The sequence below is a fragment of the Prunus persica genome, chromosome G4 (genome assembly GCF_000346465.2).
Source record: "Prunus persica cultivar Lovell chromosome G4, Prunus_persica_NCBIv2, whole genome shotgun sequence".
Lineage (NCBI taxonomy): Eukaryota > Viridiplantae > Streptophyta > Magnoliopsida > Rosales > Rosaceae > Prunus > Prunus persica.
In genome coordinates this window covers 6,776,756-6,802,989 of record NC_034012.1, presented here as the reverse complement: position 1 = coordinate 6,802,989, position 26,234 = coordinate 6,776,756, and the positions used below count along the sequence as shown (strand labels likewise).

The following is a 26,234-nucleotide window of genomic DNA, read 5'->3' as shown; positions in this document are numbered from 1 at the left end:
ACCAATCCCTCACCTCCTCCCTTCTGATTTTTTACCCTCTCCCCCCTTGGGTTTTCTTTAGCTACACCTGCAAGAGAGAGAGAGAGAGAGAGTATTATTTGAATTTTCTAGTTTTTACTTTATTTTTCATTTTTTAATGTACAAAATGACCATTTTGCCCTCATATTTAACGGCAATTTGGATGAAATGTTTCAGATTTATGGCAGGGGGAAATTTGTGAAAAAAAGAAGTTCATATCCTTAATTTTCTAAAAAGAAAGGATAGGAAGTCAATCGAAAGTTAGGTACAAATTTATGGGGCAAATCACTAGTATACCCTTGTAATTTATTAGAGCATGCATGACTATAATTTGCACAATGAGCTTCAATTGAGGAATTTCTTAAATGAGTTTATTTGAGAGATATTCTTGTAGAGCCCGTTCGTACCTAAAAAAAAAATTATTTCCTTACAGAGCCTATTACACATTGTTTTTCAGTGATTCGAACCGTCTAATTTTTAGATATTCCCTCAAAGATCATCTATGCCAAAAAAAAATATCTCACTTGAATCCGAAACCATTTGACCACTAAATTAGATTATTGTTATTTTAGTCTATTTTGTTGCTTGCAATTAGATGCCTTAATGTTTTTCAAATTGTATATTTTTTGCAAGGATGATTCATCAATGAAGACTTGAAAAGTAGACTGTTTGGATCGTTAAAAAAAATGTGTAGGGTACATTACCAACAACAACAAAAAACTTATATGTGAGATGTCCTCTTGGCATTGGTTGATGAGAGGCCAGCTCATCCGATTGCAAGGTTGGAGAATAGTGGTGGGCACAGAGGAAGAGAATTCAGTCCGACCACTACTTGACAGAGGATTAAACGCCCAACCATCCATCCTCATAGCTATGACCGTTTCCCTCCTCTCTCTCTCTCTCTCTCTCTCTCTCTCTCTCCTTCCTGAAGTTAGAAAACACAAAACACAACACACACATACACATTCACACACTCTTCTAAATCTTTATTTTCTTTCATTTATAAAATGGAAAATCAAAATATGGGTTTTCCTAATTCTAGTTTCGTTTTGCTCCACAATTTTCTCCAATTTCTCACACCTCCTGATTATGGGTTTGTGTGGTGGTCCAGTCAAGAACCAGCTCATTCCAATTCTTTCTCTCAATACCCAAATGCCATTTCTCTTGTAACCCATGTTTCTTTCTTTTCTTTTCTCTCCATATTTCAAGAAAGATTTTGTCTTCCTTTGACAATTGCTTGGGAACCAAACAATTCATGTTCATCTAAGCTCTCTCCCAAACACTGCTTGACAAGGAAAAAGATCACGGCTTTGTTGCTGTTAATTGCCACATTGAATTTCTGGTTGGTTCTGCATTCCCTGCAATCTTTTATTTCAGATGGGTTTCTTTTATTTTTGCGTTTGCATTGTTTCTTGCTTAGCTTACCTCCGTCAATATGACTAATTCTACATTTATTTATTTATTCATTTATTTCGTTTCTTTAGATAATACCAATATCTATATTCGGGTGCCTATCATTCTGTATTTGAACTTTGACTTTGTTGTGTATGTCCCTGTCTCCCACGCCATTACGTGCCTACCACATACTGGTTTTGAATTCTTGATTGTGCTTTCGCTTCACATAGGCATACGGACAATGGATGTTATATGACCATAAATAAGTAGATTATTGTTGCTTCCAGCTGAGGTTTTTATTCTTCGAATGATGATTATTCTTTATTTTCAGAGCTACAAATGTATACATATAAGATATAGGGTATCAGTTAAAATGATGTAGCAATTGGATGGTTAGAAGGTTAGCTTTTGTTTAGTTTAATAGGAGAGTCTAGTATAGGATGTTTTTAAGAGTATAATATACTTTTTATGTCCTCAAGACCACAGATTTATCCTGTTGGCTGCGTATAGGTTCATTCAATATTATCTTGTGTTGGAAATAATGGATTTTCGTAATGATATGATCAGGAATTTCTTTTGAGGGGTGTTATCAGTGTTACCCCATTCATGTCTTCAAATCCAGCTAATTTTTCTGACTCATCTGAGGTAATTGCTCCATGTCTATTCTTGGTCATGATTTTTGTTCTGTGAATACTGATGTCATAGAATTGTTTCTTCCTCAAACGCAGATGAGCTACAGTTCATCAGATGAAACACCATGTGGACCCAAGATGCAATCTCATGCCAAGACTGGTATAAATTCATCGAATGATAAGGTTTACGACCCCAATAGGGTAGATAGAGTAGCAAAATCTAGTGTCAAATCAACTCAAAATTCATCAGGTGGACCTCAACATGTGGATCCAATTTCTAAAGGAACGGAATTTGGTACTAAGACTGTAGCTGAGCCAACCACCAACCATCATCCATATCCAAGCCCAATGGCACCTGCAAATTCTGAACTTCTAACCACTTCAACGGGAATGGCAATAGGAGCATCAAAGAGTACCAGTTCTATCACCAACCTGGGCCAAATGAGTGGTAGTAGCTCTCGATCCGACAGCTTAGAGAGTTCCTCTAGTGCACCCCTCAGGCCTCATACTGGTGGTGATGTACGGTGGGATGCCATTACCATGGTGTCTAAAGGTTCCCCACTTAATCTTAGCCATTTTCGGCTTCTTAAGCGCATAGGTTATGGAGACATTGGCAGTGTCTATCTTGTTGAGCTCAGAGGAACAAATACATTTTTTGCCATGAAAGTCATGGACAAGGCATCTCTTGCTAGTAGAAACAAGTTATTGCGAGCACAGACAGAAAGAGAGATACTTGGACTTCTTGACCACCCATTCTTGCCCACTCTCTATTCTTACTTTGAGACTGATAAGTTCTATTGCTTGGTCATGGAGTACTGTAGTGGAGGTAATCTGCATTCTCTTCGGCAGAAGCAACCTAACAAGCATTTTACAGAGGAAGCTGCAAGGTTTGCACTCTTTCCAGTTCTTCTGATTTCTTTTTAGCTAAATTATTGATAATTTAATTTTCTTATTTCTTAATATGTATGTGATCTTTGCTCAGTATTTTTGAATTTCCTTACAATATCAATGAGATTTGGTTGGAGTTACTGGTTTGATGGCTTCAACTCACGATTTGAAGCAGCACAGTCAGTACATTTCCAGCCTTTAGTTGCATTGTAAGGGATGTAGATTTCATATAGGAACCCCCTTTTTTTTCTTTTGAATTGCAAGAGTCACTTCATTAAAGGTGTATACGTAATGTAGCTATATAGCTTGTTGATGGTAATGTCTTTGGTTTCTATCATTTCTTTTTTCCAGACAGTGGCACAGCAAAGAATGGTTCTTTCTGGGTGCAGAACCGCATATGTTATAGGCTGAGAGATAGATTTCTTATTATCAAGCATGATGCAACTTAATTGTTAATCTGCTAAAAGCCCCTCCCTTTCTTAAGTGAACATAATGAAATCATATCTTCGCTGTGGTTGTTCTATCTTTCTTCTCATTCTAATTCTGTTGCATGCTATGTCTAAGTTCGTTGTGCCATTCTTAGATGTTTAGACTGGGCAAGAGGTTTCTTACGTTTTATCTTTTTGCAGATTTTATGCATCACAGGTTTTGTTAGCACTTGAGTATCTGCACATGCTAGGAATTGTGTACAGGGATTTAAAACCAGAAAATGTTCTAGTAAGAGATGAGGGTCATATCATGCTCTCAGACTTTGATCTCTCACTCCGTTGTTCTGTCAATCCTACACTAGTCAAGTCATCATCTGTCCACGTAAGCAATGGTGGTGGTGGAGGTGGTGGTGGGGGCATTTTAGACGATGACCTTGCTGTGCATGGTTGTATGCAGCCATCCCATTTCTTTCCACGCATTTTACCAGGCAAGAAAAATCGGAAATCTAAATCAGATTTTGGCCTTTCTGCTAATGGCAACCTCCCTGAACTGATGGCAGAGCCTACAAATGTGCGCTCCATGTCATTTGTTGGAACACATGAATATCTAGCCCCAGAGATTATTCGTGGAGAGGGCCATGGTAGTGCAGTGGACTGGTGGACGTTTGGTATCTTCTTATATGAGCTCTTACATGGGACAACCCCCTTCAAAGGTCACGGAAATCGTGCCACACTTTTCAACGTCGTAGGGCAGCCTCTGAAATTCCCAGAAACACCACAAGTGAGTGTTGTTGCACGAAATCTCATACGAGGACTGTTGGTGAAAGAACCACAAAAACGGATTGCCTATAAAAGGGGTGCCACAGAAATAAAGCAACACCCATTTTTTGAGGGAGTGAACTGGGCTCTGGTGAGATGTGCCACGCCTCCGCACGTTCCTGAGCCAGTAGACTTTTCACAATATGCTAGCAAGGAAGCAAACACTGCAGACAAAAAGATCACAGATATTAGAGGTGACAAAAAGAACAATAGTCATAATGATTCATCTTATGTAGATTTTGAGTACTTCTAGCACTCCTTTTGCATGATGATTTACATCCTCTGGAGGAAATTTACCTTGTACAAAGCGCAAAAAGTTGCAACTCAATCAGATATATACTTGTACCATTATATGTTGAGAGGTCTTCACAGGGAAAACTTTCGTTGACTGAACACTATTGATTTCTTTCTAGGTAAAGGGCAAATAAAAATACATACAGGGATGGAAATTGCATCCAAATTTTTGGCTTGCCATTCTTTTTGCATGTATATATGTGGACTTGTCAATACTATATTGGATCTGAATTCTGGTCTGGTGTGACATACAGTTAAATGATTCTAATTAGGACTAACATTTGTTCACTTGGTTCCAAATTTTGATGCTATAACTATTCAATGTTTAATTGAAATCCTCAACATATGAAAAGTTAATAAAAAAGGTTATGATAGTGTTTTGTTGGTTAAAAAGCACTTTAGCTGGCCTTGAGGCAGTTCTCCTTATAATGCAAAATGGGTTTATACTTCAGACCACATGTGAATATTCAGAATACAAGGAATGCTTTTCCTTTTTTGGTTGGAAAATACAAGGATGATTGAGAATTGACAAACTGAAATACAAAAAGGGGATGAAAATTGGCAGCTGTTTGGTCCTATGCAAGGTGTGATTGGTATTTACAGGAACAGAAGAAAAGTGCGATTAGTAAATCCTATAACACATTAACACAAAAATTAACCTGGTGAAATTATGTTTGGCAAATAAGAAAAGCCCAGGTAAAATTATCAGTAACTCGTTTTTGTATGAAGCTATGTGTACCAATCATGTAAACTTACCGTCACGTTATTTTATTAAAGGGGTTATCCGATTAAAGAACTGTTATTTACAGTCTAGAATAATAATCGCACAAATCTCTATATGGAAAAAAAAAATACAGAATAATTATTTTGAAGTGTTAATAGTAATTTCTATCCTATCATCACATTATAATAAATAACAAATACGGCAGTACAAGACTTTGATCTGATGAAATAAAGGTTGTCTTTTAGACTCCTAAATCTGAACAATAATAAATGCAACGTTTTTGTCATCACTAATCATCCCATATCTCATTTCTCAATTCTCAATTCTCAGGAGAGTAGAAACGATTCAATTCATATGACGACCTTTATATAAATACCAACAAAGAAAGCAACAAACTTTCACTGATTCTCCCTCGCTAAAGCCCAAGTTTTCGAAGCAAAGGCAAACCTTTCACCTCTTTTGCTATCGGCGGAGAAATGGAGTCATTCAACAAGATAAAGGTCACCAACCCGGTTGTCGAAATGGATGGTATGCCTTCTCTACAGTCGCATGCACTCTCTAATGCCTATTTTCGGCAATTGTTTCTTGTTTTCTGTTGTTTAAACTGCTCTGCTTCTTCCCATTGAAAATTAAGAATTGCTCTGCTTCTTCGAATGCTGTCTGTAATCTTGAATTGATAAACATGATACAAATTATCAAATCACTGTATTTGGATGGATCCCATGGATCAGACCATGCCCTTCAAGCTAAGTTTTAGAGACAACCCAACACTTATGTTCCATAGAACTAGATGATCATCTTAGCATTACATATTTAGGCCACTTAGAGGGCCTTCCAGTCTTACCCACCACTACTATGATTCTTCTCAGTTGAGCTTTTTTCAAGTATGTTTAAATGATTAAAATTCAATTTTGTTCATTTAACCAAATTGCGTGGCCACTACTTTAATACTTAGATGCAACATCTAATTTGCGATGCATATATTTGCCTTAGCTGTGCAATCTATATCTGTGTCATGGAACTGTCCATCACAATATTTGTCCATGTATTTCTAGTTAAGAACTGATACAGATTTGTTCAACATCTTGTTATCTCTGGATTTCTATGATGCATATTTCCATTATGCAGGAGATGAAATGACTCGAATTTTCTGGAAATCGATAAAAGATAAGGTAATTGTGTTATCATGGCATCTCCTATGATTTCATGTTCATAATGAATCTGCAACTTGTTTTAATGTTCTGCAGCTTATCTTTCCCTTCCTGGAGTTGGATATCAAGTACTTTGACCTTGGCCTCCCTAATCGTGATGCCACCAATGATAAAGTCACAATTGAAAGTGCTGAAGCTACTCTTAAGTATGCCCCATCATTCTCCCTTCATGGTTCCTTTGTTAGACTGGAGTACTCTCAAAGAATGCTATTGTTTTATCTTTATTTTATTTATGGTTGCTTTCTCTTTTGATTTAGTCTGCTTATTTTAACTGGCACAAGTATGACGTGTTTAAATGGGCTCAGCAAAACATGACATAGTCTATGCTTTGTCATGCTTAGCATGGAATGTCAGCAAAACATGACAGTCTATGATTTGTCATGTTCTATTGAGTTGAGACTAATAGCATATTTGTTAAAGCGTTAAACCTTTTTCTTTTCATGAAAAGAATGTATCACCTGTTGATGCCACTTTATTTTCTTTGTATAATTTACTCCTTTTTTTCCCTTGTTATTGTAGGTACAATGTTGCAATAAAGTGTGCAACTATAACTCCAGGTATATACACAAATTCTTAATGGAAGGACAGTGTGCATTTTCCCTTGAATACGTGGATTACTTGGCCTTTTCAATGGACACAATTTGGCTAACATGCTATTGTGATGATCTGAATCTTTTCATTTGGATTTTAATAGATGAGACTCGTGTTAAGGAGTTCAACTTGAAACAGATGTGGAGGAGTCCAAATGGGACAATACGGAACATTTTAAATGGTCAATAGAATTTTCCCCTAATTTTAACATTTACCACTACATGTTCTGTTTTTTATTGGTTGTAAGTAGCCAATATACTTTCCGTGTTCTGCAGGTACTGTTTTTAGAGAACCAATTATCTGCAGAAATGTTCCCCGACTTGTTCCAGGTTTGCTGTAATTTTCATCTAAATTTGCCTTTATAACAAAGAAAAATACCAATGAGTTAGTGTTCTTTCCAGGTTGGACAAAGCCAATATGCATTGGGAGGCATGCTTTTGGTGACCAGTACCGAGCAACTGATGCAATCATAGAAGGACCTGGAAAACTTAAAATGGTTTTTGGTATAAGATTATTTTCAGTAGAGAGCCTCAAATTTTGTGCATTTTACTTTCGACAGCTACTTGCTAATATCAGAGAAGTTGAAATAGCTACTTTTGACACACCCATCATATATTTTGAATATTCTTCTTTTCAATACTTCAGTAGATTATTTATATTATCAAGTTATTTGCAGTACCTGATGGGCCCAATGAGAAGACAGAGTGGGAGGTTTACAACTTTACTGGTGCTGGAGGCATAGCTTTGTCCATGTATAACACGGATGAGGTTCAAACTTGCCCTTACAAAAATTCTGGTAACTTAGTTACTGGTGTAAGTCAGTCACTAAAGGTTTTAACAGATATTGCTTTTTATGTTCAAATTGTGAGAGCAGTCTATCCGTGCTTTTGCTGAGGCTTCCATGAACACTGCCTATCAGAAAAAGTGGCCACTATATCTTAGCACTAAAAATACTATTCTGAAGAAATATGATGGAAGGTATGCTGTTTTCATGCTGCCTTTCTTCCTTCATTGTGTAATCTCTCTCTCTTTTTTCTAAGTTTCCATCAATGGAAAAGGAAACAACTAATCCCCCTCACATACCTTGGAGCGCATCTGTGTGCATGCACACGCAAAAGAGAAAGAGACAGAAGGGAGCTATGAGATGCTCATAAAATACCTACATATACTGACCCACAATGTTTCACTACAGGACTTCTTTTTCTTGTCATTTTCTTACACTTGAATTTTTAATGAAGATTCAAGGACATCTTCCAGGAAGTTTATGAAGCTCATTGGAGATCCAGATTTGAGGCTGCAGGGATTTGGTGAGATACCTTGCCAAGCAAGCTGATTAGTTCGCATAGTTTCAGTGATTTTCAATTGATTAATATTCTTTTGAAGGTATGAACACCGTCTTATTGATGATATGGTTGCTTATGCTCTCAAAAGTGAAGGAGGTTATGTTTGGGCATGCAAAAATTATGATGGGGATGTGCAAAGTGACTTCTTAGCCCAAGGTATGTGTATTTTATTGTGTTGAAACCCTGTGAATGCTGCTTTTGTTGAAGGCAAATAGAAAGGTGCTTGTTCTCGGATATAGCCACTGTGTTTGCTAATTTTTTGACCTTTTAATAAACTTTTAAACAGGCTTTGGATCTCTGGGGCTGATGACATCTATACTGGTATTTCTGTGGTGATTTGTTTCTGTCTTATCTTACACTTTGCCTGTGGGGTTGGATGTATGAAAACCTGTTTTGGTTCCAGGTGTGCCCAGATGGAAAGACCATTGAAGCTGAGGCAGCCCATGGTACAGTAACACGCCATTACCGAGTTCACCAAAAAGGAGGTGAAACCAGCACAAACAGCATAGCTTCTATCTTTGCTTGGTCCCGAGGTCTTGCACACAGGTATAATATCAATATGGCTTAAGTCTGTTAGATGAGTGCTCCTACCTCTCATTGTGTGGGGAAAGGTGCGGGGGTTTAAAATTCAAAATTTTGATGTGTTCAGAAGTTGAAAACATCAGATAAGAGTTTTGAGTAATTCTGTATTATCAGGGCAAAGTTGGATGGCAATGACAGACTCTTGGATTATACGGAGAAGCTTGAAGCAGCCTGTGTTTCGACTGTCGAATCTGGGAAGATGACCAAGGATCTTGCACTCCTTATCCATGGGCCTAAGTAAGTGCTGTCAAAAGTTTCATTTAAAAGTTTCAGTAGTCTTTTCTTTGTATTTGTGTATGATAAAATGCTTCATTTTTTGTGTAGGGTCACTAGGTCTAAGTATCTGAATACCGAAGAATTTATTGATGCTGTGGCTGAGGAGCTGAGAGTGAGATTGTTTAGCAGAGCAAAGTTGTAAACTCTTGGTTGCTATACAGCTTTTTTCTTTTTTCTTTTTTGACATGTTTAAGTCATTGGTATTTTTCCAAAATAAATAAATGAATAAACTCGTATTGATGTACCTTCAAAATCCTCGGGAGGTCTTTTTCTGTCACCCTAAACTGAGTAATAAAATCCACAATGTCATTGATCACATTGGCTGACCCTTTCTCCCATCTATTTTAACTTCTTCAATTGTGCCAATGTCACACTAGTATTATGACATAGTTTGAGGCATCTTACAATGCCCACTTCACTCATGAACCACTCCGTTTTATTATTTGGAAATATCACCATGCTTATAAAACACAATAACAAGGTATGTGATATTTATAGTATAACCTGTTTTTAAAAGGAGATATCTCCAAATTTCAGTTTAATTGCAGATTAAAAATACATCAATCTTGATTCTACTTGTAAACCATGAATGGTGGTATACCATAAATACTCTTCTACAAACTTTCAAGTATAAGGCAACTTGGCATCGCCATCGTCTATTGACCAGTCACAAAATGAAGCCCGGCCATGGGACAGTGATCACAATTCCTCATCTTCTTTCATATCATGATATTTTATTCATATCCAAAGCAAGTTGCCAACCCAATGGGCAAAGCATAATGCCAGACAAAAAGCAGTACAAAAGTAGCAACTTTCTCCACGGTTTGCGCATTCCATGTATCCCAGGACTTACTACACATAGCTTATGCAGAAGTTGACCTGCAAAAGTACACCTCAAAGCTCAGGTTTTTTCCCTTTTTTTCTATCTTTACGTGTTAAAGAAAATACAGACCACAAACAATGAGTTGGGGACTACAATGAACAGTATCAGGCGAATAAATCACTGCAATGAACAAATAATATCATCTGCCATTCACTAAAGAATAAGCACATGCTGATAGTACTGTACGGAAAAAAATTTATGCCGGTAAAGCACTTACTCCCACACGCATGGCCAGAGTTCAATTCTCACTTTCCCCTTCCCCTGGATCAGAGAAGGAAAAAAAAAAACACTAATCCCATCATTTTGAAGTCCCTCACCGTAAAATCCCATCATTTTGAAATCCCCTCACTTCAAAATTCCATCATTTCAAAGTCCCTGATCCAAACACAACCTTAACTCTTGCTAAATGACTAAACAAACTGCAAAGCATAATAATAGTCCGGCAATCAAGTGCTTTAGATGGAAAACAAGCTAGAAAAAATCATAACAAGGACCAATGAAAAAAAAATTTCTCATGCACTATTAGCGAATACCATATATATATTACCAAAACAAATAAGCAAGCCATGTATGAAACTAGAACTGTGTATATGAATACTTTGCAACTCTTATCCAATATAGATTAATCATTTGCAAAGGTGTCTTATACCTACGCATGATTCACTTCCAGGTGACCTGCCAACAAAGCTTTCTTCTCCTCCAGCTAGGGGCAGGCAAGGTGGCCCAGTGTACAAGGCTCCTGCCAACGGGGCTGGGAGGGATAGATGTTATATATCCCTGTTTCCCTGACCACTAAGTCACTTTCAGCAAGGCATAACCCCTCCAGTGGTGGAATCAAATGTTATCCATCAAAATGAAACAAGAAAAGCTGCTCAATCTGCAAAAGCAAAATTTAAATGGATGACAAGAAGGCAGAAGACAAGCTAGAAAAAGAAAAAAAAAGAAAAAGAGGACAGACAATACGATAAAATAGTCTCTTGTACGATTAGCTAAATGGCAGATCACATATATTATAGAAACAAACAGGAAAGTCATGTATAAAACTAAAACTATGCATATGATAACTTTGCAACTCCTATGCGGTGTAGATTAATCAAATGCAAAGCTGAATGATTACCTAGGCATGATTGACTTCCAGGTGACCTGCAAACAAAACTCTCTACCTATCCAGCTCAGGGTGGGGCGAGTGGCCCAGTGCTCAAGGCAGATGACAGTGTGGGGTCTGGCGAGGGCTCGATGTATGCATATCCCTGTCTCCAGCTGTGGAATAATTGTTATCTATCAAAAGGGAACAACAAAAGCTGTTCATTATGCAAGCCCATGCAAATTATCTACATTATTGAATAGGAAAGTTACCATGCTATACCATTAGGGGCTTCATAGATTCACAGCTCATGCATCTATCCAGGCACTGATAATCAAACAGCGTTCTTACTTCCGAAACTGCACTTTCTTGGCTTTTAGGATTCCATGTTGTAGAACCAAGAGTGTATGGCTATCTGGCTGTATTCCCTTAGAAGACATCTCATTAACAAGGGTTACAGCCTTATCCACATCTCCCCTATTACAACAGCCAGACAGAAGAGCTGTGTATGTCACTGTATCAGGTTCTAATCCTCTGTTAGTCATTTCATCAAAGAGTGCAATAGCATCCTGAAGGTTGTCTGTTTTACACTGTCTGTCTATCAAGACAGTATAACAAATTACATCAGGTCTTATTTCCATTTCCTTCATCTCAGTCCAAAGAGTGAAAGCATTCATCCTTTCTTCCTTATCTCCACTTGCGCCTAGAGGGGAGTGAACCCTTCTTAGGTTTCTTTTTGAATAACTATCAAGCAAAACTGTGTAAGTGATGATATCAGGTTGAATCCCTTTCCTTTTCATATCATAGAAGAGATCATGGGCTTCCCGCAAACAATTCACCCTGCAGTAGCTATTTATCAACATTGTGTAGTTAATGACATCGGGAGTGAATCCTCTCTCAACTAAAGTATCAAAAAACCAATGGGCCTTTTTCACCTCTCCAGCTTTGCACAGAGAAGCTATGACTTTGTTGTACATAGTTTTTCTAGGTTCCACATTTAAGGCCAACATTGACTCTAGCAATAAAATAGCTCTGTCATTATCACCTTCAACACAAAGGTTACTGAGTACTTTAAAGCAAACACCTTTTTTAACTAAAGTTCCTCCCTTTGCCAACCTAATAAGAAGTTCATAGGCTTTTCTTGTATCCTTGGCTTCACAGTACCCACTGATCATGGCAGAATAGGTATCAACGCTCTTATATTCCAAACTCTTTACAAATGCTTCAGCTTGTTTGACTTTTCCTCCTATACATAAATTTTCAATTATCATGTTGTGTGTAACAGAGTCTGGTTTAAAACCCTGTGACTCCATATAATCCAAAAGGTCAAGTGCTTCAGCTCCCAAGCCATTTCTAGAAAACCCAGCAGCAAGTACATTGTAAGTAGTAATGTCTGGCTTTAGACCTTTTTCCTTCATTTCCTCCAAAAGATTTACGGCATTAACAACATTCCCCTGAAGACAGTAGCCTTTAATCAATGTGGTGTAGTGCATTATATCTAAGATCATATGCTTACACTTCATCTCTTCAAGCAATTCTAAGGCTTGGTCCACTTTCCCCAGCTTGCACAAAGCATCCACAGCGATATTGTAGGAAACCTCATCAAGATAGATCCCCAAGCTCTTATATTCTATGAAATAATCCACAGCTTCAGAAGGCATGCCCATCTTACACATGCACTGAAGAATAAAACTAACAATCACACAATTTGTTTTTATACCCTTCGACACCATGTCATTATGGAGTGTCAAAGCTTTTAACAAAAAGCGATTCTTGCAGTATCCACATATTATTGCACCATATGTATAAGAATCAGGGACCACCCCTCGCTTTTCCATATCAAGAAAGATGCTTTCAGCTTCATCAAATTTCATCTCATCACAGAACCCACGAATGACTGTGTTGTAAGCATAGACATCAATATGGACATTTGCCCCATTGCATGCTTGGAGCACTTGATATCCTAAATCCGACTTACGATTGGTGCAAAGTCCTTCAATATATGCTGTGTAGGCAAAGGCGCTAGGGGTTACCCCAGCTTTCTCCATCTCCTGAAACACGTCCACAGCCTCTTCCAAGCTACCTTTCTTGCAAAGTCCCTTGATGACAATTGCGTAGGTGTAATCATTAGGGCTCAAACCAATCCGTTTCAACTGCTTGTATATAGCCACAGCCATATCCACTTTACCATGCTCAATCAAGCGGTTCATTAAAAAATTACTAGTAAAGACATGCGGCACAAACCCACGCCTTTTTGTTTGAAACAAAACATCGATGGCCTCATCAAACATGTTCAAACTGACAAAAGACTTGAGCAATGCATCATAAGCTCGAACCATCGACGGGGAAGCCTCAATTCCCTCCGCAATGGTTTCCAACAAATCCGAAAACTGAAATCCAAGGTCTTCAGAGCTCTTAATAAGGTCCAAGAAGAGAATATCCAGCTTCCTATACAAACCCCACGAGCATAAAATTCTAATAAGTGTGGAATAGGTGAAGACATCGTGTTGGAAGCCATCTCCCTTCAACTGGTGGAAGAAGGAAAATGCCAAATTGGGTTCGTTTTTTAGACTGTTGAGGTTGCTAACAACCCCAAAGGTATCTAATTGAGAGAAGAAATGGGTTGCATCGGAGTTATTGGAGTTGGTGTCTGTGGTGCAAGCAGTAACATAATTGTCATCAGATTCATCAGAAGGGGATGAACAGGAGTTCCAGTGGGAAAGAGCCGTTTGGGAAGACGCCCACTTGAAACCACCAACACTAGCACCACCATAGATAAACATCAAATGATTGCGATTGCTTTGTGTGGGTTGAATGCGTTTTCTGGGAAAACCCAGTCTAATGGACGAAAGCCACATACACATGGAAGATTCAGACTCATTGCAACAACCCCTTCATGTAGTTCAAATTGAAGAGAATCGAGCAAAAGGAAAGAGAGAGCTTACTTGGGATTCATCATTGAAGCTTAAAGCTTTAGTTTCGTGGTTTTCTTTTGCTCATACAAACTGAGTCACCGACTCGGAGATTTTGAATGATTTACTCTGAACAGCTTAAGCTTCTTTCTGCTAAAGCCTAAAACCCTACCGAAGTACCAACTTCCCCACCAGTAAACCCCGCCCACACAAACCGGGTCGGTTCAAAAGGCCTCTCGTTAACCTTCTGTTCTTTTCTTTTTTTATTTTGGTTCTCAACAAAATTTATTTTATTATTGCACGGTCGCATAAAATAAAAAACTTTATAATACGGTCCAGAAAAAAAAAATTATATATATATTTAATACACGCGATAGTCTCGAAATTATATGAAAGGGGGAAGAATTTCTCACACACACGTTGGCTAAAAGGTTATTTTTTTTGTAAGTACATCTAGACTTGATCCTAAAACCTACTTCCTTTGCCACTTGAACTCAAGCTTTTGGGTTCTATTAAAAAAACCTTCAAATTTTGGGATGTAATAAATTTTTATTAAAAGGGATGAATAATTATATTTTAAATTTTTTTCTTTTTATCAAGCAATATTAGATGAGCGGATATTTCAAATGGTAAATGCTATTATCACAACCACTTGAATTACAAGTTACTATTTTTAGATAATGGTGTGGGATTTTTATTTTCTTCTGTTTTGAGAACTTGTATAAATTTTCAAATGATTCAAATTAAAGTTAATCAAGGACCGAACATGCAAAGAATTTGACTTCCTTTTTTCTTTTTTCTTATTTTGCTTATAGCAAAGAATTTGATTTTCAACCGGAGCGTTTCAACCATACTTGAATCAAGAAAAAAACATAAGCTCAGATGATGATCCATCTCCCAAATCAATGCCAGCAATTAAATTGATTTCCTCGGTAAGCAGTAAGTATCCGTTGAACATTGTTTGCTCAGAACACTATGAGATAGTTTGTCCTTGTTACATTTATCACGTACATAGATATTGCTCAAGTAATTATCATAAGCATATGCTTCAGCTAAACTAATTATTACACCATATCTCAGGAGCCTTTGAGAAAAATGGAACCCACAATAGAAACAGAAGATCCAAGATCCACGATTTTTCACCGTCGTGACAGCCTCTATAAAATGAGTAACCCACTGCTCAACCTTTTAATCACATAAAGAGAAATTTGTGTAATATGTCAGATGATATGCTATAACCTATTAACAAGACTCCACAACAGAGACTGGCATAAAGAATATTACTAAGAGAAAGCAATATTGAGTCTTGACCACACAAAGCATGCCAGAAAGTGCAAAATTACCAGCTCTTATAGCTTGGTTTGCATGCTAGGCTTCCTTCTGCTAAAACGGACACCCTCCTAACTACAAAAGCTAACTGTTGACAGATTTCCTTCCAAACTTCTTGCTGACTTGGGTATCCATGATAACTAGCTAGGATTGCTGGAATGGCTCTTGTTTGCTAATCTATCCTCCTGCAAAAATTCCTACTGCTCCTATAGAATTAAAAGCTTGAAATCTGACTGGAAAGTCCAGAAACTCCTCCCATGTGGCATCTTCCTTAGCAGCATTAACTTCCATTAAAGACCGACCTCAGTAATTCCTCCATTGCTCTTCTTCACCTTTCATATATCCAATATATCAACAGGCTGCTCTTGTATGATCCCATCAGTATTGGTAGTAGGCAAAACATTGTAAGGAGAAAAGATGCCTTGTAAGGCATTACAGATTGGAAAACTGGATGTAATTTTGAACCACCTGGAAGTTGCAGCTTATAATTTACCTTTCCTACCTGGGCAAGAACCCCAAATAAGAACTTGGCTGTGACAAGAGTGACTTGAAAGAGAAGCATGTCAGCAAGGAGCCAACCTGAGATACGCAATACAATTAAAGAAAATTAGTACAAGAATATGTCCATGGAAAGAAATGAACATAAAATATTTAATTAAAAACATCAATCTGTCCACTTAACTGCGCATAATGCATATCCATAATTTAAACTTAACGAAATAAAGAAAGCAATGGTTTGCAAAATCCATGATTGCATAAACTGGAATAAGAGGGATTTACTTGCTGGCAGGGTATGGGTTTCAGACAATACAGACGTGCATTAAATAAACTCCCTAGGTTATAACCAGATATACCAAGTCAAGGGAGACATCAATCTTAGTGAACCATTGAGAAGAAGTCAATTTATCAGGCTTATCTTCAAGTCTAGATCTGAAAAACTGAATACCTGGCAGTAATCTTATTGATGGCAGCACTTATACTTGCTCAGTTTTTTTTATCCCAACAAAAAAAATAATACAAGTTCCTGAGAAACCTTAGAATGGTCCAATACAAGCGAAAAATTGACTTGGCTTTTTTGGGCTGCGTAAAAAGAAAACTATCAATCATATTTAATCATCCCAAAGCCAAGTGTCTGAAGCTTATTATAATTTATATCACGGGAGAAACTTATAAGAAAACAACATAATTAAAGCAAAGCAAAACCTATTACACTTCAGTTGAATTCCTTGTTAACAAGAAGGGAAAAAAACGATATTTAACAAATAAATAAATAAATATCATTGTTGTGCAAAGGGTAGAAAAATCAATAGTAGACCAGGATGGAGAAATCATAGATATTACAGACCCATCTATCATATAACCAAATAACTGCATCTTATTAAGATTTCATTTGAAATTCCAAACACTCTCAACAAATGCCTTCTCGGCCTGATTTATGAAAGAAGATACCTTTCTCACCAAGGCCACAGGCTTGTCACAATTTGGGTTAAACAGGTGAAACATGCAGTCCTCCCCAAACACAGACATATCTGCAAATACATAATCACACACATTAGACTATGAGATAGCAGGAAGGAAAAAAATAAAAACTGAATAAGCCTTTTTTTCATGAATAACGTGCTTGGTGGAAGCTTAACTACTAATGAGTATACACATCAATCGAATGTGCCAGGCTCGCAACCAATGATCAATGTGCCACATAAGGAAGAAAATATATATAAAAAAAACATGATAAATGCTTGTAATTTATTTGTTTGTAGATTTGTAGTTAACCCTTTTCTCCACAAATACGAGCTACAATGAAACAACACCCCAAGCTTTTTTTTTTCAGTTCTAATGTTTTTCTTGCATATACAGAACAAATACCAAATTTCAATCCTCCAAAACTACACTAATCATAACAAAGAAACAAAACACAACATGTAGAACAAAAAACAGACAAAAGAATACACAAATTAAAATCATAAAATAAATTAACCATCATATCAAATGAAGTGAGAAGCAGGAAGAGAGAAGTTACCTTGCTAGCAAGAATCAAAACCCCAAGTAGTAGTAATTGCAGGTTCAGGACACATTTTCCAAGGGACACGTTTTCCATTTCCCTTTAGTTCATGTGGCATTCTAGAAGAAATTTTGTAGTTTGGTGCAGATAAAAATCAAGATCATATCCAAAAGATCTCATCCTACTAATGAGATCAAGGGCGTGATCCTTTTTGTCTTGGGAACGAAGAAGACACTTGAGCAGCTGGTTGCATATTTCAGGCATCAACATGAAACCCTTCTCCAGAGTATATCGGAAGACACCTATCGCCAGGTCCAAGTTCCCTTCTTTGCAGAGACCATTGATCAAATGTACACAACTTGGTGGAGTGACAATGACTTTGTACTCGTCAAGAACAGAAAATATTCTCAAAGCTTCATGTACTCTTCTCACCTGACACAAACCAATTAGCAAAATGGTGCAGGGTACTAAATCAAAGTCTTTGAAGTTTACATCCATTTCCAGTAAACCTCTGATTGCCTTCTCAGTTTTCCCTTCCTTAAAGTCTTCTTCTATTGCTTTGATTTTTTCCTCTTCTCTCAGAGGAAGGTTGCTTAGATACTTCAACCAAAGACTAAAAGCTAAAGAAATCTTCTTTCTCCTGCAAGACCAAGTCATCAGTGATTTATAAACTGCAGAGCTAGGCATGCATCCATTCTTCACCATTTGATCAAAGACCACAAAGGCATCCTCTTCTCTATCAACCCTTTGCAGTCCATCTATAAGTGTCCCATATGTAATAGAATCTGGTGAGAGCCCTTTCAATTGCATATTCTTGAAGAGCTTAAAAGCACCATTTATGTTACCAGCCTTGCAAAACCCATTGATTAGAATGTTGTAAGTGATGATGTCAGGTGTGACCCCACTATCAGCTAGCTGCGTCAGAAGTTTGTAGGCCTTAAGAATCAATCCTAACTCACACAATTGCTCTACCTTCGTTTGAAGACTGGCACTGTCAGTAATCCGATTACTACCTTGAGAAAGACGAAGAAATAATGAAGGATTTCTTCCTATCTCCATCTTGTAAAATAATAAGTGCGCTTCCTCAAGCTTAGAAGCCTTACAAAGTCCATCAATAAGAGCATTGAAGGTCACAACAGAAGGGACACATCCAAGCTTCTCCATCTCATTGAATATTTGTTGCGCCTCCCCTACCAGCCCGTTCTTGCACATACCACATATGAGAATGGTGTAAGTGCAGGCATTAGGGAAGCAATCTAGCTTTGAAATATCAAGATGAAGAGACCGAGCTTCATCCAAAAGACCCAAATCACAGAACCCTTTAATGACAGCATTATAACAGTAGGCATCTGGAACCAAACCTCTCTCATTCATCTCGTTCAAGAAATTCAAAGCATCCTTAACCCTGCCAGCATCTGATAACCCCCGAATTATTATCGTACACAAGACAATGTCAGGTTTGATGCCCTTCTTGATCATTTTGCTATACCACCCATGAGCTTCATCAAATCTCCCAGCTATAAATAAACCATGAATCAAGCAAGTATATCCATTGAGTCCGAGAACATAACCATCCCTCTCAAATGATCTCAAGAGCGCATAAGCTTCACCAATGCTGCCTGATTTACAATACCCATCAAGTAAAGCATTGTAAGTAATCAAATCAGGAGGACACCCACTTGCCTTCATCATTTCAACCAATGTATACGCTTCATGGGTCCTCTTTGCCTGGCACAAGCCAGAAACAACAATAGTATAAGTTATGGTATTGGGAGCAATACCTCTCTGGGTCATTTCATCAAACATTTGAAGCGCGTCCTGAGTTTGCCTCGTTTTGCAGAACCCATTCATCAAAATGTCATAAGTATTTCTACTGGGACTATGATTTGACTTCAACATCTGGTTATATACAGCTAAAGCTAGCAAAAACAGTTCTTTTCGCACCATAACATAAAGTATCGCATTGTAAGCAAAGGCATTAGGCTTACAATTGAAATCTTTCATCCTGCCAAATGTCTCCACAGCCTTTTCAGCCATGTCCAATTTGGCATAACCATTGATCAGCACAGCAAAGGCAGCAGAACCAATTGGAAGCCCGCAGTCTCTCAGTTGTTCAAGTGTTCTCCAATAGAGTTCAAAGGCATCGTCCCTGACAAGCATGTCAATGACCGAACTCTGAGACATTCGGCTGCAAAGCCTCATCCTTTTGGTTGCCCAGATGAAGAACCGGAAAACCAATCGTGGGTTTGTCTGTTCTCGGATCACATAGCTCACTATCTCACTGGAGAGTTTGGGGACTACGGGTTCCAAGGCACTCTCCATATGGTTGACTGTTTCAAGGATGGTGAGGACCTCATTGGCAGTAACAGTCGCCTCTGAACAGGTGTTGAAACAGCGACGCCATGGGGGTTTGGGAGTGAAGTAGGAGATGGGTCGAAGCATAGGAGGTAGGAGATTCATTCTGTCATTGTTTCAATGGATGCATTTTTCACGCTATTTGCTTATGGCTATGCTTTGCAATGTTGAGAAAAAGCTCGCTCCGAAATCAAGTGAAACCCCATCAAACACAAACACGTACTACAAATGAAAATCCATCAATACATTGGCTTGCTGTATTTTCCGGGATTAGGAAGATGGGTCTTGCTTTGGCGTTTGAGAATAATTTTGAGAGTATTTGAATCAGTTCCCAATTGGGATTATTGGGGTGCGTTTGTTGTTTGCTGGGATTGAACTGGCTATGGCCTCTAAAGATATGAATTCCAAGGAAGGGTCATTTGTGATGCTGGTTTGTGCGGCGGTTCCATTAACCAGGTCCAGGTTCTACCAGTTGGGTTTTGGGTATGAAATTTTGCACCCTTTTTTGGTTAAGTTGAGGGAGATGGCGTGCTCTAAATAGATCCTCTCCGCTTGGGGTATTGGGATGTGTAGGGTTTTAAGTTTTACCATGTCCCTGTTCCAAAAGTTAAAAAGGCTTGGAACCTCTGTAAAACTATTAAACGGCGGCGTATTGATATCCCTTTTTGGCTCCCTGGACATGGGCCACACTACCAATGAGGAATTAAGCTATCCACATGGAGAGGAGAAAAACAGACACAGAGGAAAGTCAGAGACTGGTGTGTGTTGAGAGTGAAAGACCATGTTGCTCCAGTTTTGGAGCATTTCCAGTTCCACTGCGCTTCACAATTCTTGGGCTTTCTCTTACCCCGGAAAGCACCACAACCTTGTTTTTAAAGGACCTATCTGCCTCAGAAAGCCAAAGGCCTCCTCACCCACTTGCCTCAGAGCTCAGTTGCTCGAGGAAATCACTCAACTTGCCCATAACAAGGTCAAAACCAATTCCGGGTATCTCTAAAGTTTCTTGCGTTTTCATTTCCTGCTTCAAATTTTCTGAATTGCTTCATTGTTTTGGATGGTTTTGATGCTATAGTTGGTTGCTGAGATGAAATTTTGGTCATCTGTTTGTTCTGTTTTGTTTATTTTGGAAAGGTGCTGATTGCTGCCGGCGTTTCTGCGGCAATTGGGCAGCTCACCAAGCCTGTCACTTCTGTAATTTTGTATGGGAAAGACTTTGATTTCAAGGCAATCGTTCAGGCCGGGGGCTTCCCTTCTACCCATTCCTCTGTAAGATTATCAGTCAGAATATATGATTTAAGTTAATTCATCATACTCAGTGATGTTGAATACTAATTAGCTGACCCTGAAATTGCTTTTATTACCATTTTCTCCATGGATAGGCAGTGGTGGCTACTGCAACAACCCTTGGCCTTGAAAGGTATGCACCACTCGTTTTCTTCCTCCTGCATTCATACAAACACCTCTGTTCATGTATATCTGAATATCTGGAAATTAAGTTAAATTTAAAATTGACTAACTTTGACTGGTCTCTTACATATAACTGTATTGTTTCGTTCCAGGGGCCTTTCGGATTCAATATTTGGCCTTACTGTTGTTTATGCAGGTCTTGTGATGTATGACGCCCAGGTATAAATGTTCTTTACAGTTTCAAACCTCTAATTATGTCTTTTCACATCTGTTCCTTGATCCTATGAATTTCGTCAGTTTTTATATTTTGAATAATGAAAACTTACATTGGGATTGCTTTCTTGTCATGATTTTTGGTTCAAGAGTACCAATAGTTGAACTCCAACCTTTTGTTTTTCATAAGGTCTTATTAAAGAAGAATGAGGTGCAACTCTGTACTCCTTGACCTTGATGGCTTCTACAGGAGTAATATAAAGGTTACAGAACGTGATACAGGATTTTTGTTTTGGTTGATATTTGATCATTTTAAACTTTTCCTCCGCTGACTAAATTTATACTGCCAAAAGGATGTGGAGATATAAATTTAGGCTGACAGTGCTACAATTCTGGTGCCAGTCACTATAATGTGAACTTCATACCAAAATATATACAGTCTGAGCTAGATGTGGTTCTTCAAGTTTATTGTCTTCATAGCTCTTTGGTGCTCTTGAGAGGATTTATGTTTGATATATTGCAAAAATCTACCACACTGCTGCATTGAAAAGCATTCTGGTGGAGATTTACCATGTATCGGATAGTAATGCTTGCTACGTCATACAAATCATTGTTTTGGAAAGATCAATGTGAGATCATGCTAGTGATAGATTTTATACCTTGAACTTTAAAGTCTTCATGAAATCTCTAAATTCCATCTTAGTCATTACAGGAAGGAGAGCTTTAATGATTACTAATCAATAACAGTTAATAATACGCGTTTCCCTTGTTTCTGGTGGCTTGTTTTCTCGTGCTTCGAGTTTGGGGATTTTCTTTGAGGTTTTGTTCAGTTTCCAAGTTTTTGAGGGCCGCTGGTCCACATTCTTTGTACTTCCTTTTTATACCTTTCAATATATATCTGCATGTTTCCTATCAAAAAAAATTAATGGTATTACTCTTTTCTTACATTGTAAATGACTGAAGACAATGTGTTCAAATTTGTATTTGCTTATGTGGCCAAAATCTGAAGGCAAATATTTACTTTTTCAGGGGGTGAGAAGAGAAGTTGGCAACCATGCAAAAGTACTGAACAAGACACTGCCTGAAAGTGCAAGGATGAGCTCAGTTCCCACCAAGGACAGAGGTAGAATTAACCCTCAACCTAAAACATCGTCGTCTTCGTCGTTGAAGTCGGATAGCTTTGGGTCTCTGTTGTCTGAGGAAGCAAATTCTTTCTCATCAAAACCAACAAACGGCCCTTTAGTGTCTCTCTCAGATAACAAAATTAGGCAAACTACTGAGACACAGATGCCTTCTGGCTTAGGAACTGATGCTGAGCAAGGTTTTGAAAGAGCTGGCAATCGTTCAACTCTGTTGAAAGAATCGATTGGCCACACTGAAGTTGAAGTCACAGCCGGTGCTTTGTTGGGTTTCTTAGTAGGCTTGGCTATGTACACCATAATGTGATATCAAATGCTCTCATACTTGTGGCTCAAATTTTGTATCCTATAATTAATGTTGTTGATGTAGGCTACTAGGCTCTTAGGCTCTTAGGCTTGAAATAGTTATAGCTTAAGAGATGAGATCTCCTTATAGAACTTGACTTATGGATAGAAATTGGAAGTGGCAAGATGCACCAAAGCACAAAACAAGCACACTTAAGAATAAGGAAAAGGAAGTATCAATTCAGTTGAGTTGAGTTGATACATGCATTCTTTTTTCTTCTTTATAAATTGCAGTCTCATCTCAGAGTATACTTGTTGAACAGGGGAGTGTTGAAAATATATTGAACTTATATGTTATTGAGAAACTTTTTATTCTGTGAGAGTGTCTCTCACGTAGTGTTATTAATTCACGTGTTATAATCTAAATAAACGTTAATATAACACTCCATCGCACTCTCTTCATCGTGTTCTGCTATGTAACAGTATATCCATAACATGTTTGATGTTTTAGAGTATGACTCTTCATCTTATCTTGTTAAAGGCGTGGCTGCAAAGCGTTTGCATGAGACACGTATGGAGCCGTAGGCTAACTGTTGGCTATGTATGGATGCCACGTAGCCTCACCGGTGAGTACAGGTGTCATTGAAACAATCAATTGAGGCTTCATCAGCTGAAACAAACAGTAGACTTGACCAACTACAAGAATCTCAAACAAAGGCTATATATATGTGTGATGAAATTTGATCATATCCCTGCTTGCAAATCATCAGAGCTGAAAAGTTAAAAGTAAAATTTGATCATCAAAGTTGAAAATGTCAGGAGCACAAGGAGCTCAGCCGCCGGGGTCACAGACGGCAACAACGTACAAGTCAATTCCGGGAGGAGAGAACAAAAGCAAGACAGAGCTGAAATCCCAACAGGACCAAGGTGGCGTTCAGATTGACAAGCTCCAAGACAAGGTCGAGGATGCTGCTGGCAAAGGTGGCCCCGTCTTTGGCGCCGGGAAAGACCCAAATAAGCAAGACCTTGGTGTCACCGGCAGTGGCTAATTATAATCAATAGCTTAAATAGGCAGCTTGTGTGTATGTGTGTTAATTATATAGCCTAGGGTTAATTAAGTGTGTTTGATCAGCATGTATGGTGCTGGAGTTTTGGTTAATTATGTGTCTCCATATTATCTAATTAGTTTCCAGCGTTTGATAATTTAATAAATATTATTTGTTACGTATACCCTTGATTTAATCACTTTCGACAAAAAACAAAAAAAAATACCCTTGATTTAATCACTATTTCTAACCGAAAAGGCTCGTGCCAATAATTACTTCTCCATAGTAATTTTAAAGTGATTTTATGGAAAAGTATGTTTCTGTACAGTGATTTAAAAGTGACTTTACGAAAAAGAACGCAGGATGTATTTCTCATCAAAATCAATTAAATTATTTAAAACTCAATTAAATTATTTAAATGTTAGAATTCCAAAATAACTCCTAAATGAGTGTTTAATTAATTCAATTAAGATCATCATTCCAAACGAGTCTTTAATTAACCTAATTAAGATCATCATGGTGGCATTTTAATGTGATTTTTCATTAGAGGCATTTTAGAAGTGTTTTGATAACATAGGAGATGGTTTCGCCACACCATATTTGAAAGAGTTTTTCTATTCAAATTCTGCACTTTTTTTTGTCCATCTCATATTCTAAGTTCACTTTAATTTCTAAGAAAATCCTACTATCTTTAGAAACTACCTTTAAATATACACCCAGCAAAAAAAATAAATAAAAAAAACTCATCAACTATCTTGCTCCTACATCCCATTATCTTGTCCCTCATCATGGATGAATAAATGACTATCTTGCCCCTCATCATGAATGAATAAATGACTATGGTTGTGTGAATTTGGTTTTGTTGATTTGGCTGATTCTTGAGCTTGTATGGTTGAAAAGTTATGCAAATTTTTGTAGTTTTGATCCAGCTGTTCATACATGCATTGTTGTGTTCACTAAAATCTCAAATTTTTGTAGTTCATACGTGCATTGTTGTGTTGTTCACTGAAATCTCGAATTTTTGCAGTTTTGATCCAACTGTTCAATTTAAGGTCTTTTTCTTTTGGTTTCTTTCACTAGAAACAGTTGGGTTGTTGTTGTTCACAGTCCTGGCACTTGATAAAGGAAAAACTGAATATATGAACTCAAACTAAATGCTTGGTTACTTATTCTCACTGCCTTGAAATTCTGTTTATATCAGATACATAGATTCTGATGGAATTAAAGTGGACTTCTACCAACCCTGCTAGTTGTCTATGGAGATAAATTAAGTCTAGTTTTGTTGTCTTCAGGAACAAAATTTCACTCCGCATCCGCCAACACTTTCTCAAGCAATAGGGTGTAGAGGAGTTTGTGTTTTTCTAAAACTTAATATGAAGAGTGATGGGGTGTGTATATAGTACTAGGGTTAAGTATTAAGTTGGATGACCTTTTTTGTCTTTTTACACAATAATAAAACTTAAGAGCTTAATGATTTAAGTATTGGAATGAACAAAGAAAGTGTGGGTTTAAATAGAAAAACTCTACTTGAAATCCTAAGTTCGAAACTCAAAGAATCTTTGAGCTTCAAGATCTTCTGTTTATAGTCCAAGCTCTAACCCTAGTCCCTTCTCTTCTAGCACCGCCAAGGGGGAAGTGGTCACCAACCCTTCTTCTCTCCTCTTTTTGCCTCCCTTGTTCCTCATTTCCTCTCTTCCCTCCCCCTTCTTTCTCCTCCCTCTTTTTGAGTCTTTTTTCAGTTTTTTTTTTGGTTGCTTTTTCTCCCTCTTTCTTTCTTCTCTGGTTCCCTCTCCCCCTCTCTCCTTCGTCCCCCTCCTCTCCTCCCTTTTTTCTTCTTTTTTCCTGATCTCTACCTCCATGTTTATTCTGTTTTTGCTTTGTTTTCTTTTTCTCTCTTCTCCTTTTTTTCTTTATTTTCTGAGTTTCTCATTCACCCCTTTTTTCCTATCTTCTCCCCTTTTTTTTTAACCCCCCCCCCCCCCCCCCCCCCCCCCCCCCCCCACAAACTTTCCTTTCTCTTCCACCATTTTTGGGGTGCTGCTTTGTTTTTGCAGAGCTGGTTCCTTTTCTTTTTTCCTTTTTTCTCTTTATTCAAGTAATTTGTTTCATCCCATATGCCGTGAAGGCTTCGGTTTTATTTTTCAGGTGCTCTTTACAGGTTTCAGCAATGTATTTTCTCTCCTCATTGTTGGAGGCTGCGTCACATTGGTTGGTCTTAACCACTATCATCGACTCCTTGATTCCACGAATGTTTCTTCCGTTGTCCATCCTCGGTGGAACTTATGGAGTTTGGGATGCCCTTAAAGTCCAAATAGCACTTTTTGCTTGGATTATGATAGCGCTACTTCTACTAGATGTAGCTTGGGTGGCTTGCTCTC

General features: G+C 37.9%; 6 protein-coding genes across 12 annotated transcripts; 4 read left to right on the top strand and 2 right to left on the bottom strand.

The window, feature by feature from the left end:
* On the top strand, positions 968-4,718 carry LOC18778573 (serine/threonine-protein kinase RHS3). 2 transcript variants are annotated; one of them, XM_007213825.2, is made up of 4 exons: positions 968-1,360; positions 1,981-2,058; positions 2,142-2,932; positions 3,563-4,718. In XM_007213825.2, the coding sequence occupies exons 2-4, from the start codon at positions 2,020-2,022 to the stop codon at positions 4,431-4,433; spliced, it is 1,701 nt and encodes a 566-aa protein (XP_007213887.2). In that variant the 5' UTR covers positions 968-1,360; positions 1,981-2,019; the 3' UTR covers positions 4,434-4,718. The 2 variants fall into 2 exon arrangements, with proteins under 2 accessions (XP_007213887.2, XP_020418221.1); XM_020562632.1 differs by lacking the exon at positions 968-1,360 and adding an exon at positions 1,407-1,813.
* On the top strand, positions 5,443-9,519 carry LOC18779564 (isocitrate dehydrogenase [NADP]). Of its 2 annotated transcripts, none has more exons than XM_020562633.1 (15): positions 5,443-5,726; positions 6,327-6,370; positions 6,446-6,555; positions 6,929-6,966; positions 7,104-7,181; positions 7,276-7,329; positions 7,402-7,503; positions 7,677-7,768; positions 7,875-7,978; positions 8,239-8,307; positions 8,432-8,499; positions 8,630-8,664; positions 8,747-8,889; positions 9,040-9,162; positions 9,250-9,519. In XM_020562633.1, exons 1-15 carry the CDS (start codon positions 5,675-5,677, stop codon positions 9,341-9,343), a joined length of 1,206 nt encoding a protein of 401 aa, XP_020418222.1. In that variant the 5' UTR covers positions 5,443-5,674; the 3' UTR covers positions 9,344-9,519. The 2 variants fall into 2 exon arrangements, with proteins under 2 accessions (XP_020418222.1, XP_007211789.1); XM_007211727.2 differs by having other exon boundaries at positions 5,444-5,726; positions 8,384-8,499.
* LOC18780374 (pentatricopeptide repeat-containing protein At2g26790, mitochondrial) lies at positions 9,666-14,299 on the bottom strand. Of its 4 annotated transcripts, none has more exons than XM_020562631.1 (4): positions 11,441-14,299; positions 11,202-11,344; positions 10,734-10,961; positions 9,666-10,080 (listed from the first exon to the last, which is right to left on the bottom strand). In XM_020562631.1, exon 1 carries the CDS (start codon positions 14,030-14,032, stop codon positions 11,516-11,518), a length of 2,517 nt encoding a protein of 838 aa, XP_020418220.1. In that variant the 5' UTR covers positions 14,033-14,299; the 3' UTR covers positions 9,666-10,080; positions 10,734-10,961; positions 11,202-11,344; positions 11,441-11,515. The 4 variants fall into 4 exon arrangements, with proteins under 4 accessions (XP_020418220.1, XP_020418217.1, XP_020418218.1 ...); XM_020562628.1 differs by having other exon boundaries at positions 11,202-11,362; positions 11,451-14,299; XM_020562629.1 differs by having other exon boundaries at positions 10,738-10,961; positions 11,202-11,362; positions 11,451-14,299.
* LOC18778645 (pentatricopeptide repeat-containing protein At1g79540) lies at positions 14,966-20,322 on the bottom strand. 2 transcript variants are annotated; one of them, XM_020562627.1, is made up of 4 exons: positions 17,430-20,322; positions 16,859-16,938; positions 15,424-15,988; positions 14,966-15,265 (listed from the first exon to the last, which is right to left on the bottom strand). In XM_020562627.1, the coding sequence occupies exon 1, from the start codon at positions 19,869-19,871 to the stop codon at positions 17,514-17,516; it is 2,358 nt and encodes a 785-aa protein (XP_020418216.1). In that variant the 5' UTR covers positions 19,872-20,322; the 3' UTR covers positions 14,966-15,265; positions 15,424-15,988; positions 16,859-16,938; positions 17,430-17,513. The 2 variants fall into 2 exon arrangements, with proteins under 2 accessions (XP_020418216.1, XP_020418215.1); XM_020562626.1 differs by having other exon boundaries at positions 14,966-15,988.
* On the top strand, positions 20,461-23,198 carry LOC18779380. Its single transcript, XM_020562625.1, has 5 exons — positions 20,461-20,736; positions 20,898-21,032; positions 21,146-21,183; positions 21,326-21,392; positions 22,416-23,198. The coding sequence occupies exons 1-5, from the start codon at positions 20,548-20,550 to the stop codon at positions 22,830-22,832; spliced, it is 846 nt and encodes a 281-aa protein (XP_020418214.1). The 5' UTR covers positions 20,461-20,547; the 3' UTR covers positions 22,833-23,198.
* Positions 23,519-24,040, top strand: LOC18778629. The gene has a single exon (XM_007212568.2). The coding sequence runs from the start codon at positions 23,623-23,625 to the stop codon at positions 23,857-23,859; it is 237 nt and encodes a 78-aa protein (XP_007212630.1). The 5' UTR covers positions 23,519-23,622; the 3' UTR covers positions 23,860-24,040.

Excerpts from the sequence above, each read along its gene's own strand:
- LOC18778629 (XM_007212568.2), top strand. The coding sequence starts at position 23,623 with ATGTCAGGAGCACAAGGAGCTCAGCCGCCGGGGTCACAGACGGCAACA.
- LOC18780374 (XM_020562631.1), bottom strand. The coding sequence starts at position 14,032 with ATGTGTATGTGGCTTTCGTCCATTAGACTGGGTTTTCCCAGAAAACGC.
- LOC18779380 (XM_020562625.1), top strand. The coding sequence starts at position 20,548 with ATGTTGCTCCAGTTTTGGAGCATTTCCAGTTCCACTGCGCTTCACAAT. Across the intron at positions 21,033-21,145 it reads TCCCTTCTACCCATTCCTCT|GCAGTGGTGGCTACTGCAAC; the intron begins GTAAGATTATCA and ends CTCCATGGATAG. Across the intron at positions 21,184-21,325 it reads ACAACCCTTGGCCTTGAAAG|GGGCCTTTCGGATTCAATAT; the intron begins GTATGCACCACT and ends GTTTCGTTCCAG.
- LOC18779564 (XM_007211727.2), top strand. The coding sequence starts at position 5,675 with ATGGAGTCATTCAACAAGATAAAGGTCACCAACCCGGTTGTCGAAATG. Across the intron at positions 7,504-7,676 it reads AAAACTTAAAATGGTTTTTG|TACCTGATGGGCCCAATGAG; the intron begins GTATAAGATTAT and ends AGTTATTTGCAG. Across the intron at positions 8,500-8,629 it reads AAGTGACTTCTTAGCCCAAG|GCTTTGGATCTCTGGGGCTG; the intron begins GTATGTGTATTT and ends ACTTTTAAACAG.
- LOC18778573 (XM_007213825.2), top strand. The coding sequence starts at position 2,020 with ATGTCTTCAAATCCAGCTAATTTTTCTGACTCATCTGAG. Across the intron at positions 2,059-2,141 it reads ATTTTTCTGACTCATCTGAG|ATGAGCTACAGTTCATCAGA; the intron begins GTAATTGCTCCA and ends CCTCAAACGCAG. Across the intron at positions 2,933-3,562 it reads TTTACAGAGGAAGCTGCAAG|ATTTTATGCATCACAGGTTT; the intron begins GTTTGCACTCTT and ends ATCTTTTTGCAG.
- LOC18778645 (XM_020562626.1), bottom strand. The coding sequence starts at position 19,871 with ATGAATCTCCTACCTCCTATGCTTCGACCCATCTCCTACTTCACTCCC.